The 15,044-nt window shown below is 30.7% G+C and overlaps 1 protein-coding gene across 2 annotated transcripts in view; it reads left to right on the top strand.

Moving 5' to 3' along the window:
- LOC143244898 (multidrug resistance-associated protein 1-like) overlaps positions 1 to 15,044 on the top strand; it is a 113,045-nt gene that overhangs the window by 48,198 nt on the left and 49,803 nt on the right. For both annotated transcript variants that reach the window (XM_076490386.1, XM_076490388.1), the window contains exons 12-17: positions 2,609 to 2,746; positions 4,774 to 4,920; positions 6,364 to 6,448; positions 9,575 to 9,768; positions 12,200 to 12,376; positions 12,730 to 12,897. In XM_076490386.1, coding sequence (XP_076346501.1) covers positions 2,609 to 2,746; positions 4,774 to 4,920; positions 6,364 to 6,448; positions 9,575 to 9,768; positions 12,200 to 12,376; positions 12,730 to 12,897 — 909 coding nt within the window. The remainder of the gene's footprint in view (positions 1 to 2,608; positions 2,747 to 4,773; positions 4,921 to 6,363; positions 6,449 to 9,574; positions 9,769 to 12,199; positions 12,377 to 12,729; positions 12,898 to 15,044) is intronic.

Genomic DNA, 15,044 nt, shown 5'->3' with positions numbered 1-15,044 from the left:
TAATTGCCAAGTTCAAGCTTACAGGATTAACTGCTAACCTCCCTCGTTCCGGATGCCCCACTAAAATTCCAGAGAGAACCAAGAGGAAGGTTCTCAGAGAAGTGAGTAGGAACCCTCATTTAATACATAATGACATACAGAAACTGGTAAGGGAAACTGGAGTTGAAGTAAGCAACTCTACAGTTATGAACATGTTACGCTCTTTTTGGTTCAAAGCATGCCATCCTCGTAGAACTCCATATTTAAAGTCTGTTCATTTAGAAGCATGATTGAGGTATGCAAGAAAGCAGGTAGATAAACCCTTTACCTGTCGGAAGAGTATTCTTTGGTCAGACGAGACTAAAATCAAGCTTCTAGGCCACAATGGTGTTTACAATATTTTCTGTAAGAATGGGGAATGATATCTTCCAAAGAACACCATCCCTACCGTTAAACACAGAAGTGGGTCGATCATGCTCTGGGGTTCCTTCAGCTCTTTTGGTGTAGGCAGCCTTCACTGCATGAATGAAATCATGAAAAAAGAAGAGTATGTTGATATATTAGACACTTATATCAAGAATGATGCTCGGAACTTGCGGCTTGGGCGTTGTTGGATTTTCCAGCACTACAATGACCATAAGCACGCATCGAGATGTGTCCAATCCTGGTTCCATAGAAACCATATAAGCATTCTGGAGTGGTCATTGCAGTCACCCGATCTCAATCCAATTGAAAACGTTTGGCATGAGTTGAAGACCACGGTTTATCAGCATCATCCGAAAAACTTGCAAGAGTTGGAGGCCTTCTGTAAAGAAGAATGGAAGAAAATACCAGTCAAGTACTGTCAAACGATCATGGAGGGCTATGAAGAGAGATTGAGCCAGGTAATTCACCTGAAAGGCTACACAGCTGACCATTAAAGTAGATGCATGAACACTTTCTGCCCCTCCTATGTTTGGTTATTTGTTTATAAACAGTTTATTTGTCGTTCAATTAACATAAAAAGTGTGTGTTATTATAATATTTATAATATAGTTTACTTTCATTATCCTAATCGTGATACTTTTTAAGTTATGAGGAAAAACTACTCATGACACAGGGGTATGAACACTTTCTGTTGTAACTGTATTATACCAACACTTACAAGGTTTCACATCACACACACGCACACACACAAAGCTCCCTAATGACCCTCCTGCACCCCATCAATAAAATAAGAATGTCAGACAGTAATTGAACTATTCTATCTGGATAAATTACTTTTTGTTTTTATGACTCCTCTTATTTCGAGAAATCAAATGTGACATGCTATGACAGGTGCTGGCTTTTATATCGGTTAGATGATATATGATAATTCTCTAATAAATATTCTAAGCCTAACAAGCATTTGTTCTAGCACCATTACTTTAGATATTGTTTGTAAATAATATACCCTTCCCTCACCTGACATAAACTTATTTTTCTCAGTGTGCTGATGACATAGTCATATGGAGTGTATCATGCAACCCACTTATAGCAAGTGACAGACTGCAAAAATCCTTAAATGCAATCATAAATTGGTTTAATGACTGGCAAATTCTTAAAATTCCAAAAGAAAAACTATTCATGTCACATTTAGATGCAGCTTAAATAAACACTACAAAAAACATTAAAAAGTAAAACTTAAGCTAGAAAACAATGAAATAAAGCTATGTCCCATGTGAAATTTCTAGGAATAACTTTTTACAGAAAACACTAAAGGATGTAAATCTAATACCATCATTAAAATCTATGAAGCATATATTTGCCTTATAATAGAATACGGCTATCAAATCACATACAATATACATAAAATATCACTAACTCACCACAACTACAGCAAAATAGACTTCTACAATTAGTTTTCACACCACCATTAACAACACTAGCCCACAAATATTAACAAACAGCAGAAACAAGAAGCACCTTCACTGTTAAACTACATACCTTGACCAGTGTCCCACACAAAATAATATCTCCTTACAAAATACGTCCTCCAAAACACCATAAAACAATATGTGGTAAAAATGTGCAAACTAATTATTTATTATGTTTCTCTTATTTCAGCACAGGGCATATGACAGGTAGAATATTTGGCACCTATCTTGTGAAAGAGAGTTTTTTGAGTATTCACATTTACACCCACAGCAAATTCAAAGGCACTTGGATTTACAGATCCCAGCTACCCTGTGACTCTTATCATGGGAAGTGTATTGGTTGCTCTGCCAAACGTTTGTCACATTGCTTCTTTTCTACAATGTCACCTCAACAGACTTTGGCATCTTCTCTTCTCTGCCCTGGAACCTGCCAGACATATCTCTGCCTCACTCACTCCTTTTAAATGCCACTAGCCAAAAGTAGAACAGACCTTTTCAATAAATCTTACAAACACATGAATATAATAAATAAAGTGTCATAAATGAAGGGGATAACAATATCCTTTACCATCCCAGTTTAGGAAAGTTTCTCATTTAAAAACTAAATTCCTGGTGTGTTTTTTAGTTTGATAATTGTATACACAAAAATAACTCTTTTATAGTATTTGCAACAGTATTTTTACTTTTAATACGATTTAAAAGCCAAATATTTTGTTGTCTTCCTTTTCTTTTAGGTTCTAAAACTTTATGCATGGGAAACTCCTTTCATGAAACACATACTTAATATTAGAAGAAAAGAAATGGAACTGATTAAAAAATTTTCTTATTTAAATGCTGGAATAGGATTTTTATGGAACTGTTCACCTTTCGTGGTAATGTCATTTATTACTATTATAGTTTTTTTATATACATATCACCAAAGATACTTTAGAACAAATAAGGAAAATATATGATAATACCATGCTAATATTTTTTTAAGTTGCATTATACAAGAATATATAAAATGTGTTATCAAAAGTGTTGTAGATATGGTCATGCATTTGGTAACATCTAACGTTGACAAACTGAATTTAGGTAAATGATTCCAGAAACAGTATGTAAATGTTGTAGGCATTGTTAATATGGTAGGATTTGTGTATTCTAATGTATTTAAATCATGTATTTCATATAACATATTGATGATTATTTCATGGTAAGACTCATATTTCTTTCCATCTGTAAGTATTTTGTTTACTCATAGTAAGATCTGAACTACTGCTACCATAATGCATGTTTTATTTTCAAAAAGAAAGGACAAATTAATAAATAAATAGTAAAAGCAGCTGATCAGGAATATGTACACATTACATTCAAATTTCAAAATTTAGTTTGCCAGATTTTTCCAATTTTTTTTACCCAGCAATCCTGTATGTCACTCATTTTCAAACTGTTGTATTTCATAAGATAAACTTTCATTTATCATGAGCCCACATTTAGCTGAGACTTCTATTGGCTTGTGATTTTATCGAATAGCTGATAGATAATTTGTTTAGAGACGTGTCAAGAGAAAATTAAGAATAGATTCTCAGTTTTAGATTTTAAATTAAATATTATACTTTTACAAACAGTGAGGTTGTATTCCTACATTGAAAAGTGGTGAAGAAATATTAAATGTTGTGAGAAACAGCATTCAGTATGAGCAAAATATCATAACCATTAACTGGTGTAATATATAAGATGTCAAACGTAAATAAAAAATAGGGAGCCTATCTATATCAGGCACAAAGGAGTACCCTAAGGAGCCAATCAAAAGAAATTTCATAGTCACTAATAAAATTGTTCTACTGTTAAAGAAACTTGAATCACAAGGCTGAGGTAAGCCATAATATATATTTTAAAGGTGTAACATCATAAACAAATACTAAAAAATTATAAAGTATTCCATTAATATATGTGTAAAATAATGACCTAGTGGTAGAAAGGTATAGAAAGGCACATCAGTAATGTGAGCTATGCATGATAAAAGGAATGTGTAAATATAAAATGATGTATATTGATTGAAAATTATTAGAAGCATAGAAGAAATCGTACTGGGAACACTAACAGTGAAGTAAATCATTTAAAAATGTTCCCTTCAGGTCACAGTTAAGCCTGAAGTATTCCACAAGTCAGGAAAGAGCTCTACTGATAAACAGTTAACTCACTAGCATTACACTATTTAACAACTAAAACTACCAAAAAAGAAATATTTGCAATGATCAATGTTGTTCAGAATCTACCATTGAATAAAACAAACCTGAACAAATAAAAAGTATAAATGGAAAAGTCTACAAGACTTTTTTCAGGCAGAAAGCATAGAAAAGCTACAGAAGTACCATAAAGTTGGACAGAACATGATGGTAATTATAATATAGAGTTAATAAAAGCCTCCGTAATTCTATCAGAGAACAAGCTCTTTCCATGTATGAATTCACTAAATAAGTATCTGATGTACTTGTTTGTAATCACTTTCACATATGAAAGCATTTTTAGAATGTAGGATTTCCTTGAAAAATTAGAATTAAAATGGTGAGTTTACAATCCAGTAACAAAAGTAATATATTTTTAATTGCAGTCTTTTAGTAGAATATGGAGATGAAAAATGTAAACATATTGAATAGATCACAAAAAAAGATAAATTATAGATATTTAAATCTATGTATATGAGCCATAAATCACTGTGTTAGTAATACACATTAAATTGTTGAGAAAATCATCTTTAAAGTTTTGTGATGATTAAAAACGTTATATTTGTATCAGAACCATAAAACAGTTTAATGAGAGCTTTTATAATATATAATATTTTTCCAGGTTTTTGCACTACAAACTGTTGAATTGTGTAATAATAATATACCAGTGTTAATATGTGTTTTATATATAGCTGGCATTGTCTACCTTTCTAACGTATGTGTTGGTGGATGAAAGAAATATTTTGGACCCCAGTACAGCATTCGTTTCACTGACCCTCCTAAACATGCTTCGGTTCAGCTTAATCCTACTGCCTGAACTCATCTCTAACATTATTCAGGTAACTAGAAAGAGTGTGTAAAGCTGCATATATTTTTTAGATCATACATTGAATTATGTGATTAAAATAAATGGTTTTGTTTCATTGTTATGATGTTTATTATGCTTGGTTAACCCAAAATAAAGCTTAAACTTAACTCTTTACTCTTCACTATCAGTTTATAAACAAAGAACCATAGATGAATAATATTTGTGAACTGTTTTCCATTTGAAAAATTAACAAATTATTTGAGCAGGAATAAAAATTTCTACAGTACTTGAATTGGTTTGTGAGCTTGAGGTCAGTGAGTCATTTAATTATAGAAGGCAAACTTCTTATTATAGAAGGCAAAACTTTGTCTTATCAGATAAAAAGATAATTTAAGAGTTTGTATTGTATATCATCTTGCACTTTTTTATGATATATGTTTATTTAACATGCACAGATTATTATTGCTCGTAAGTCTCTTACACTGATATCTAAGTACAATTAAGACAAGATTCATATAACATATGAAATTTCTTTAATTTAAAACAGATTTTCTTGTTATAATTTTATGAATGTTTTAGTGCATTTACATGTATTATTTATTATAGTTATACTGTATCTTCAGTTAATCATAATAAATAGTGATTAAAAGGTGTTTTTATTTACTATTTGATATGAATAAATAGATGAACTAACAAACCTGTTCTTTGAAATTTATAACATATTTGATATAGGTTTATTTGCCAAGTCAGGGTGAGTCTCAAGGTGAAGAATATTTAATCCAGTTTTATTATTCTAGTGTGAAGTATTTTAAACAAGTAAAAACAGAGATCAAGCAGGATTTGCAAAGCAGCTTTTCATACCAACTAAGCAAATGAACTCAAATATTACAAGCTCCAGTTTCTATTAAAACAGATTTTCTGTATTATCAAATGATTACTAGTGCTTGTTACTCTTGGTCTTAATAGCTTAGTTGTTTACACAGCCTGTTAAATAAGCATAAACACTTCATATTTATTTTACTGTAGTTCTCACTTTGTCAGAAAATTTACAAAACTTGTGCAGGGTGACTCATATAAAAATTAAGAAATGATAGTTTTGACAATCCAGTATTAACGGTATTACATGAATTTCAGATTAAATTAATGAATTTATCTTTAAAATTCTGCTAAGTTTTGTATCAATGAAATAGTTGGTTAAAGTACCTTCTCACTGAGCAAGTGTACATGTTAAATTCGTTCAGCCTTAGTCCTCACTTTAGATAAGTAAGAGATGGAAGATTGTTTTGTTTTAATTTAGTTGTTTTTATTAACTTGAGTGGTTAAAAAAATGTTAAACACATTTGTTAAATTTTGCTAGAGAGATGTTCTATATTAGATATTTTGAAAATTTTTATCTAACTATGAAATACACTGCTCTTTGGAGTTTTTTTTGAAAATCAAAGGATCTAACTATCAGAATGTTTCTTTCTTTTAGACAAGAGTTTCTTTAAAACGTATGAACAAGTTTTTATTATCAGAAGAATTAGATACTGATTGTGTTGGTGATTTGGTTAAATATGGTAAGTGTTGTTGATAAAGAAACAATTTAAAATTCAGCAGTTATATTTATTTTAACTCTTGGATGACTGAAAAACCCAAAACATCTTTTCATAAACTCATTACATTCTATAAATAAATAATTATCTTATGCATTTCAGGCTTTAAGTCCTTCTGCTAAATAGTTTCAAATGATACAAACAGTTTTCTGTTAATGAAAGTTTTGTTTGAGTCACAGTTAAAATGTTATATATTTTTTGCAAAGTACATACTGAAGCTACTTGATTTATATCAACAACTTCCAACCTTGTCAGTTAATATAAAAAGGAAAATATTTTTTCAAAGATGTTCTATATAAATGATAACTTAAGGATATTCAGTTATGCAAGTAACTTTCTGGAATATTTAATAATACTACTTTGTATATTGAAGCTCTTATTCATTGTGACAACAATTTTACTTGGTAGAACTATAATTGTTTGTAAGGTTGTAGTATGCAGTAACTGTTTAATGTATCAAAAGGCTGAAACTCATCAACCAACCTCCATCTGAAGTTAAATCTTGTACACAGTAAAATATGAAACTCTTTCATGTGTTCATGTAAATATGCAATGAATATAAATCTTACCTGTTGGTCTAACCAAACATCATTACTTGATTCTTTGTATATATAAACAAAAGTACCCATCTCCAGTGACAGGAAGAGTTTAAGTTAATCTACCATTTTAAATTATTTTATGGACTTTAAGAAGGTTAATTGTGTTACGCTCTTGATTTCACTTGTAGCAAAATCTCTGAGCTACTGATACTGACTACCACAAAAAGTAATTGTTGAGCATTTCAGTCATGCTAAGAATTACTCAGCAATAACATACAATAAATGTCTTTTTATTATTTAAGTTATGTCACATTTTGAAATGTAAATGACAGTATGATAAATTCCTGAAAGTTTAGTGTAGAATATCCTGCTTGTGAAATAAATTTTGGTGTGAACATCATTTGTGCCCATGCTTCTATCATTTCAAAAGTTAATGTTGAGCTTTGCAAATGGAAAACAGACAAATGTACAGACAGACACTGCAGTTCACAATCTATATAATATATCAGTTTATGACATGGCTATGTGTATCACAACTTTGAAAACTTCTAAGTAGACACAGAATTTCTTTTTAAGCATGTATCATGAATACAATATTCACTGTTGATATTTCTTATGAAATTATCAATAATTCATAAAATAACTCACAAATGTAATCTGTAGAGGTTATTATTTTAAATGCTTGGAAACATTTAATTTTACCATAAAAATATTAAATGATTTAATTTCAAAATTGTGTATGTGTGTATTTTTATCTTTTTTTTCCTGCAGATTGTCCCATCTGTGATATGTCACTTGTGTGTACTCTTCAAATATAATTATATGATTGAAACTAGTTATAAATATATGTATTTTATCTGTAGTTGTGGCAGTATTTGACAGGTGATAAAGGATTATTGTAGTGTGATTAGCATTAAGATTTCTTGAAAGCTTTCTTACTCATTCATATACTAACCTATTTTTAATATAATATTATTTTGAAGTCTAACCAACATCAGACTTCTAGGTCTAGTATGTTTGAGAAATGTTTTTATTGATTGAACATAATTTGTGTTAATACACGGATTTATAGTAAATGATAATAAGTTGTACAATTACCTTTGTGTCACTAATTGTTAGAAATTTCTTATTTTAACCTTTTATAAGTATGGTTTTTAAAGATGAATAGAAACTTAAATGGCATGATGTTTCTCATATGGTACATAACTTCACTTACAAAATTAATTATTCTGATTCAGTGCTGCTTTCTATTTGCAAATATTTTCTATACATGTGCCACAAGTCTTCTGCTCCTCCCTCTTGGAAATGAAAGATTCCAACATGTCTCATGCAAATATTCATGTGTCACCTCCTAACCAGTAGGAGCATGATATGCTCATGTGATGCATATGACTCCCTATACTCTTCTTCCGAACAAACTTTTGATCTGACTGGCTTATTCTTATTTGTCTTCATCGTGAAATTTGTTCTAAATGTCTTCTCATTACATCAGATACCTTATCTTTTCATTCGCCTTTCATCATTGTCATCCATTATAGGAAATCTTACAATCAGTCATGTAGGCCATGCCAATATGTTTGTCTCCCATTATCTGCATCATATCATGGTTTGTTCTGCATCTGATTTTCATATTCCACCTGTGGAAGTCTCATTTTGTTTCATGGTATTGAGTTTGATTTACTTTATATGGTTAGGAACATAGTCTTGACACAGTTCTCTCCTACTTTGGTATGATCCTCTGCTTTTCTTCTCTTATCATTTCACAGAGGAATGAAGAATATAGCTGGTTCAGAAAAGGTGTCGCTTTCCTCATCTGATCTTTGGATCTAACTCTCTTACTTCCAAGGGTATCTATCCTTCAAATACTTTAAAGGGGTACTTTTATCACTCCCTCACAGTATTTATTTAATGTGGGATTCAAGCTAATTTTGTAAGAGTGATAAGTACCACATTGGAAATTATAATTTTTTTGTACTGAAAATGCATTTCCAATTGGTACATACCTTCTCTCACATTTCCCACCCTTCCTCCCAAATTTACTCCATTGCTTATGTCCTCTGCCAAACTTTGAAGTGACTGCTCAGTAGAGGAGTATAGAGGGAGTCACATGCATGATGTGAGAATGTCATGTTCCCATTTGTGGAGAAGTGACACCTGATAATTTGCATTATAAATGTGTTGAAATCTTTTATTTCCAAGAAAGGGGAATAGAAAAAGTTTGCATATAGAGTTAATGTTGTGAGATGAAGTACATACCTATCAAAAATACATACATACAAATATACATTTTCAGTATAAGAAAATTATAATTTTTGAAATATAATGTTTTATTATTCTTGCAAGCTAACTTAACACATGTAATACATTTGAAAGCAAAGTATTTATTATAAGAGAAAATCAAAGGTAATATATGGGCTTAAAAAAGTAGTATTAGTGGGGTAGATGAGCAGTGTCAACAAAGGATAGATTAATGTGTTTTTGTTCTCTATTTGCTTTCACAGTAATTTTTGTATCAACTCTTGAACTAAACTCCTTATGTATTTTAAAACAGGAGAATCCATCACTGTTGAGAATGGATTATTCAGCTGGGAAAGAGATGGTGAGCCTATTTTAAAAAATGTTAATCTAAATGTTAAAAAAGGACAGCTTGTGGCAGTTGTTGGTCAAGTAGGAGCGGGGAAGTCATCACTGTTATCTGCCTTACTTGGGGAGATGTACAAGTTAAATGGATCTGTTAATATTCAAGTTAGATATCATATTTGTTATTGTGCATTTATAATTACTCTTTTTTAGTTGTTTATCACTACCTGAAATTAAAGTGTATTAGGTACATATCAACTTCTATGTGATGATTAACAACTAAGCTTTTATACTGGTATTATAGTTATTTGAAGTGTAGGTCAGCTTGTGAGGAAAACTTGAAGGACTAGCTCATAAAACATAGTAGCTTATCAATTAAGTCATTCTATAATATAATTGTTTTATTATTCTTGTACACAAAAATATTGTAAAACATAGTGTAAAATGTCACAATCTGAGATTTACAAATTTAAAGTGGTACATCTCAGAATTCTTTTGAAATGAATATTTACCTCCTCATACAATATAACTGTCTTCTTCAGCTTTTTTGCACATACTACAAAAGAGAGTTGAATCCTACTAGCCTTTTGAAAACTTGTACCTAATTTCTAGTGAACTTACACCATTGTATGATATAGTCAAAATGCATCAAAAGCCATCCATCAAGAGAAGGGCAACACACTAACTCCTCCCATTAGATTGTATTGAGCAAATACAATGTATCTTTGATTTTCATTTTTTTCAGCTTTTTGTTAAAGAGCTTTAATATTATATTATGCTTTCTCAAATGATGGTGTGTTTTATATCTAGTCCTAAGTGTGGAACACTGTTCACACTTAGGTTTTTTCTTCTAAGGCTTTTAGAGGTTCTTTAACTGTCAGAGTCATGGAGCCATTGCTCAATGTTTTGTGGATTAGTATGTACTTTATGGGACTCATCCTATCTCATCAGCTGAATTTCTTTATCCTCAATTAATAATGATCAATCAGACTACATGCTTCAACCACTTTGCTTTGATAGTTCTTTATCATTCATTAAATGACCTTAACCTTTCATTCTCAAGTATGTTCCTTTCCTTTTCTTTTGCCCTTGTTCTTAGTTATTTTTTATTTATCATTTCATGACTTACATTTATTAGGTTGATACTTTCTTCTCTCAGTAGTTAGGATTCATAGTGTTTCTTTTCTCTAGTAGCTCTTTTTTACAACAAATACTTCTTCCTCCCATGTTTGTTGCCACTTTTGTCAAAATTTGTTGGCATTATTCTTTTCCCAATTACCTCTCACCTATTTGACTAGCTTGAGGATTAGGACCTTTTCTCTCTTTTCATTTTTATAATTCTCTATGTTTGTATTTTCTTTTTCTCCCTATCCTTCTATATTCACTTCTACCTCCACCTTTCCTCTGTGCCACCTCTTTATGGTTCTGACAACTTCTGTGGATGTTTATTTCTTTCTCAATTTAACCTTTTCCACTCCTTCTAGTATATCTCTCCATACTTTATTTCCCTGCTGTTGGGTCTCATTGGGTTGGGCTACATTGTTATATACTGTACCACTTCCCTCTTCTTGTGTACATATTATTCATCTGACTCCCTTTCTTTGTCCAAATGTCTTTTTTTCGTGTTGTTTTCCCCCTCATGGTCTGGCCTGGTAATATACGACTTCTGTCCACATTCTCTAAGCAAGTTTTTCTCCTTTCTTGCCCCTGCTTAATCAGTCTTCTTTTCACCCTTCCATTCTGGATTTCAGGCTATCCTTCCTTTCTCATCTTACTTCTATTAATAGTCTTGTTCGTCCTTCTTTTTGCCAGTGACTATACTACAGGTATGATTCTGCATGTACCTTTCTCTCCTAATATTGTTGTCTTGCTGCCAAAATTTGTTTTCCATTTCTCCAACTTGGTATCTTTTATTGCTTCTCTACTCTTTGCTTTTCTTCTCATTTCCCTTTCTCCTCCTTCTCATCCCACTTATGGTCTTTTTCATCTGGTATGTAGTCAGTTGTGGTATATGTATCAAACACCCTCCTACACATATCTTGGCTCATTCTCTCTTTGCTTCTCTGTCCTATTCATTCTTTTTTCTACACCTTCAATTACTTGCTTTTTTCTTTGTTTCTGCATCAGACCCTCTCATATTGAGTTTTCACTTGTCATATTCACCATCCATGGCTGGCATTCCTTTTGTTAACTGTTTGAACACCCAGATCTTCTATAGGATTTAAACTTGGTTGGACACATCCCTCTTGGACATTCTGTCACCCTTCTGTACTGCAGGCTTCCTCCCTTATAATCTTTTATTGATTTTTTTATATTCTGTATAAAATTTCAAAAAATATATGAAAATATCATTTGTTTTGTGCAGTTACTGTAAATGTATGATCAGAATACTTCAATACATTATATATGTATTATGGTTTTATCGTGCATGTTTTTATTATTAGACAGATAAACTTAAAAGATCTGTCTATCTGATCATCACTATTATACATCCAGTTTATCTTAAGCATTTGCAGTAAAGTTTATATTTATTACAGAACTGATTTTTAATCAGTTTAAAGAGCAAACTTTAATAGTATTTTGATTTTATATCAAGGGTTCTTTAGCTTATGTTCCACAGCAAGCTTGGATTCAGAATGCAACTATACGGCAAAACATAATTATGAAATCAGCCTACAGCAGCAAACAGTATCAGAGGTTATTAGATGCATGTGCCCTAAGGACAGACTTGACAATTTTGACTGGAGGTGATTTTGCTGAAATTGGAGAAAAGGTGAGAAGAAGGAAAGTTAAGTAAATTTTTGAACAACAGTTTTTATTATGTAAATGTTTAATTTGTATGTTCAGTAGCAGGTTAACTGTAAGAAATACCTGAATTATTTGCATTATTAACATAATAATGTCATGCTAGTTAGTTCATATGTACATGTTTTCAGAAATTAAAGTAGAACGTCTTAATTTTAAATTTAAAAGGTTAGTCATGCTTTACTTTCATGTATTAGATTTTAAGTTAATTAAATTATATTAATGGTATTATTCACACTTTCATCATTAGTAACATTTAGTAAATGAAACAATTTAATCATATTAAGATATTAAACACTGATTATGTCATGTGCATAATAGGGAGTGAATCTTAGTGGTGGACAGAAGCAAAGAATTAGCCTAGCTCGTGCTGTATACCAAAATTCAGATATTTATTTGATGGATGATCCTTTGAGTGCTGTAGATTCCAATGTTGCTAGACACATTTTTAAATATGTTATTGGCCCTACAGGATTACTAAAAGACAAGGTAACTTAATGTTAAATTAATTTTTTAAAATGTATTAATTTTAACCATACTACAGTTTCTACATTTCTTATTATTTTTATTTATTTATATCAAATAAGTAGGTAATGATATGTGTTCTTTTGTTAAGTTTCGTGCTCACAGTCTAAAGTTCTTTTCCATAAACCTTAAAGTTGATATGGAAATTTAAAAATAAATAAATAAATTTAGTTTTTCAAATAAATGATTATAAAATAATAATAAAGTGAATTTATTCTATAGGTTTTTCCATTGCAGTTATACTTGCCAGAAAGTAATAAAAATCTCATAAGACTGTCCCTGAAAAATCTATGATTAACATATTCCATGTTAGCCTTAGGAAGATGTTGGTAAAACTGTTCAAGAGTTAAAACAAGCGTAAAAGAAATCATAACAGAATGTTGTAACTTAGAGATGAAAATTACAGATCCAGTGAAAATAAAAAAAATAAAAAACAGAACTTGACACACTGATTATAGCATACAAAGAAAACTTATAAAGACTAGTATTAAATAATTTCCTTTACTACCACAGTTTAAAGTATTAAATATGAAAAACGTGAAGAGCAACACTTTATCAAGAGTCAAGTCATGAGAAAGTATAATAGTGTAAAAAAGAAAATTGAAAATGAGTCACATTCATTAATAATGATTGTATGTACTTTATAAGGGGAGAAATAACAACAGACTTTTTACTGAATAAATTATGTATCTTAAGCAAACAATCTATAGAAATTCAACTGAAAGATAATTTTTTTAAAGTAATAATTGTAGAAAGCTTTTATTCATGCAGATTCAAACAGTTTTAGTTATAGTATATTTATAATGATAATGGTCATACAAGAAGTATGTTTTTAAAGTATTGTAGAAAAGCCTTATACTGTTAAAAAATTTGATGTACAAAATTGTATAAAAACTTAGCTTCAGTTAGATTTCTGACATACTGGTATGGACTTAATAAAGTTTCTGGTAGATATATAGAATCATTAGTTTACCTATCACAAACATATGTATGTTTTAGAATTGATTACAAACATTTAAAGGGTAATAATTGTCTTTAAAATTTTGGACTTCAGCCATAAGAACTTAAGACATTTCAATCTTTCATTTTCACTAAAATTTAAGTAGCAATACTTCATAAACAACTCTAGAGTTAAACTTCCATCAGATAAGTTGTTTTATGTGCAGTTTAGAATGGCACTTGTTGAGCTAGTATGTTTGAGAAAAAGGTAAACACTTAAATCAGTGAGTAAACAGAAACCAAGATGTATTTAAAATAGACAAAAATCTAAAAACGTTCACCCTTTTTTGTAACAAGAATACGGAAAAAAATCAAAGCTTGAAAAGATTGTATCAAATAAGTGAACAATCAATTGTGAATAATAATCAAGTTCAAGCTTCAACAATATTTGGATTCCACCATTCCCATAGTAATCAAGTATTCCAAAATAGTTTATCACTTATGAAACAACGTGTTTTAAACACAATAAGCATTCAAACACTAGTATCTGATAAATGCAAATAGTAAGAAACCAATAGGTTAATCACCTTAAACTACCATGTAGTTAGAATGATACCCCATATGAACCCACATGATGATCACTGATGTTTAAATGGAAGTTAATGTGACAAACTACGTTCATACCTTCCACGTCGTGAAACTGTAACAATCAAGATTAAAAAGTTTAGCCACATTACTAAAGTTCACATAAGCAAACAAACACACATTATCAAAATCAAGACAATCTTTTAAAGTTTCCCAAAGACAAACAAATCAATATCTCGTTCAACCAGCAGATACACAGGGAGCCCCTAATTCAAATTCCAGTGTCTGTTGTAAGAAATTCCACGTGGTTGTGGTTGCAATAAAATAAATAATAAAAATGGCAGGTATTCCGATTTAACACTTAGCATCTTGAGAAGAGATGCAAAAAGACCTTTTCTTTGCCCTACTCATGAAGTTAAATTTAACAGGGCTAGTGATTAATAGCTAAACCAACAAGATTTAAAGTTAATGAAATTATGCTACAATCAGGTGGCAAAGGTCCGGTAGTTGTCTGTGAGAGGTTAAATATTGACTCTTAAAATATAAAAAAAAAACACAAGAGGATATGGATCTGCAGATCCAAGAAC

Source organism: Tachypleus tridentatus, chromosome 2, assembly GCF_004210375.1.
Source record: "Tachypleus tridentatus isolate NWPU-2018 chromosome 2, ASM421037v1, whole genome shotgun sequence".
NCBI lineage: Eukaryota > Metazoa > Arthropoda > Merostomata > Xiphosura > Limulidae > Tachypleus > Tachypleus tridentatus.
Note: the sequence above shows the minus strand (reverse complement) of the source record. Positions and strands in the feature narration are given on the sequence as shown.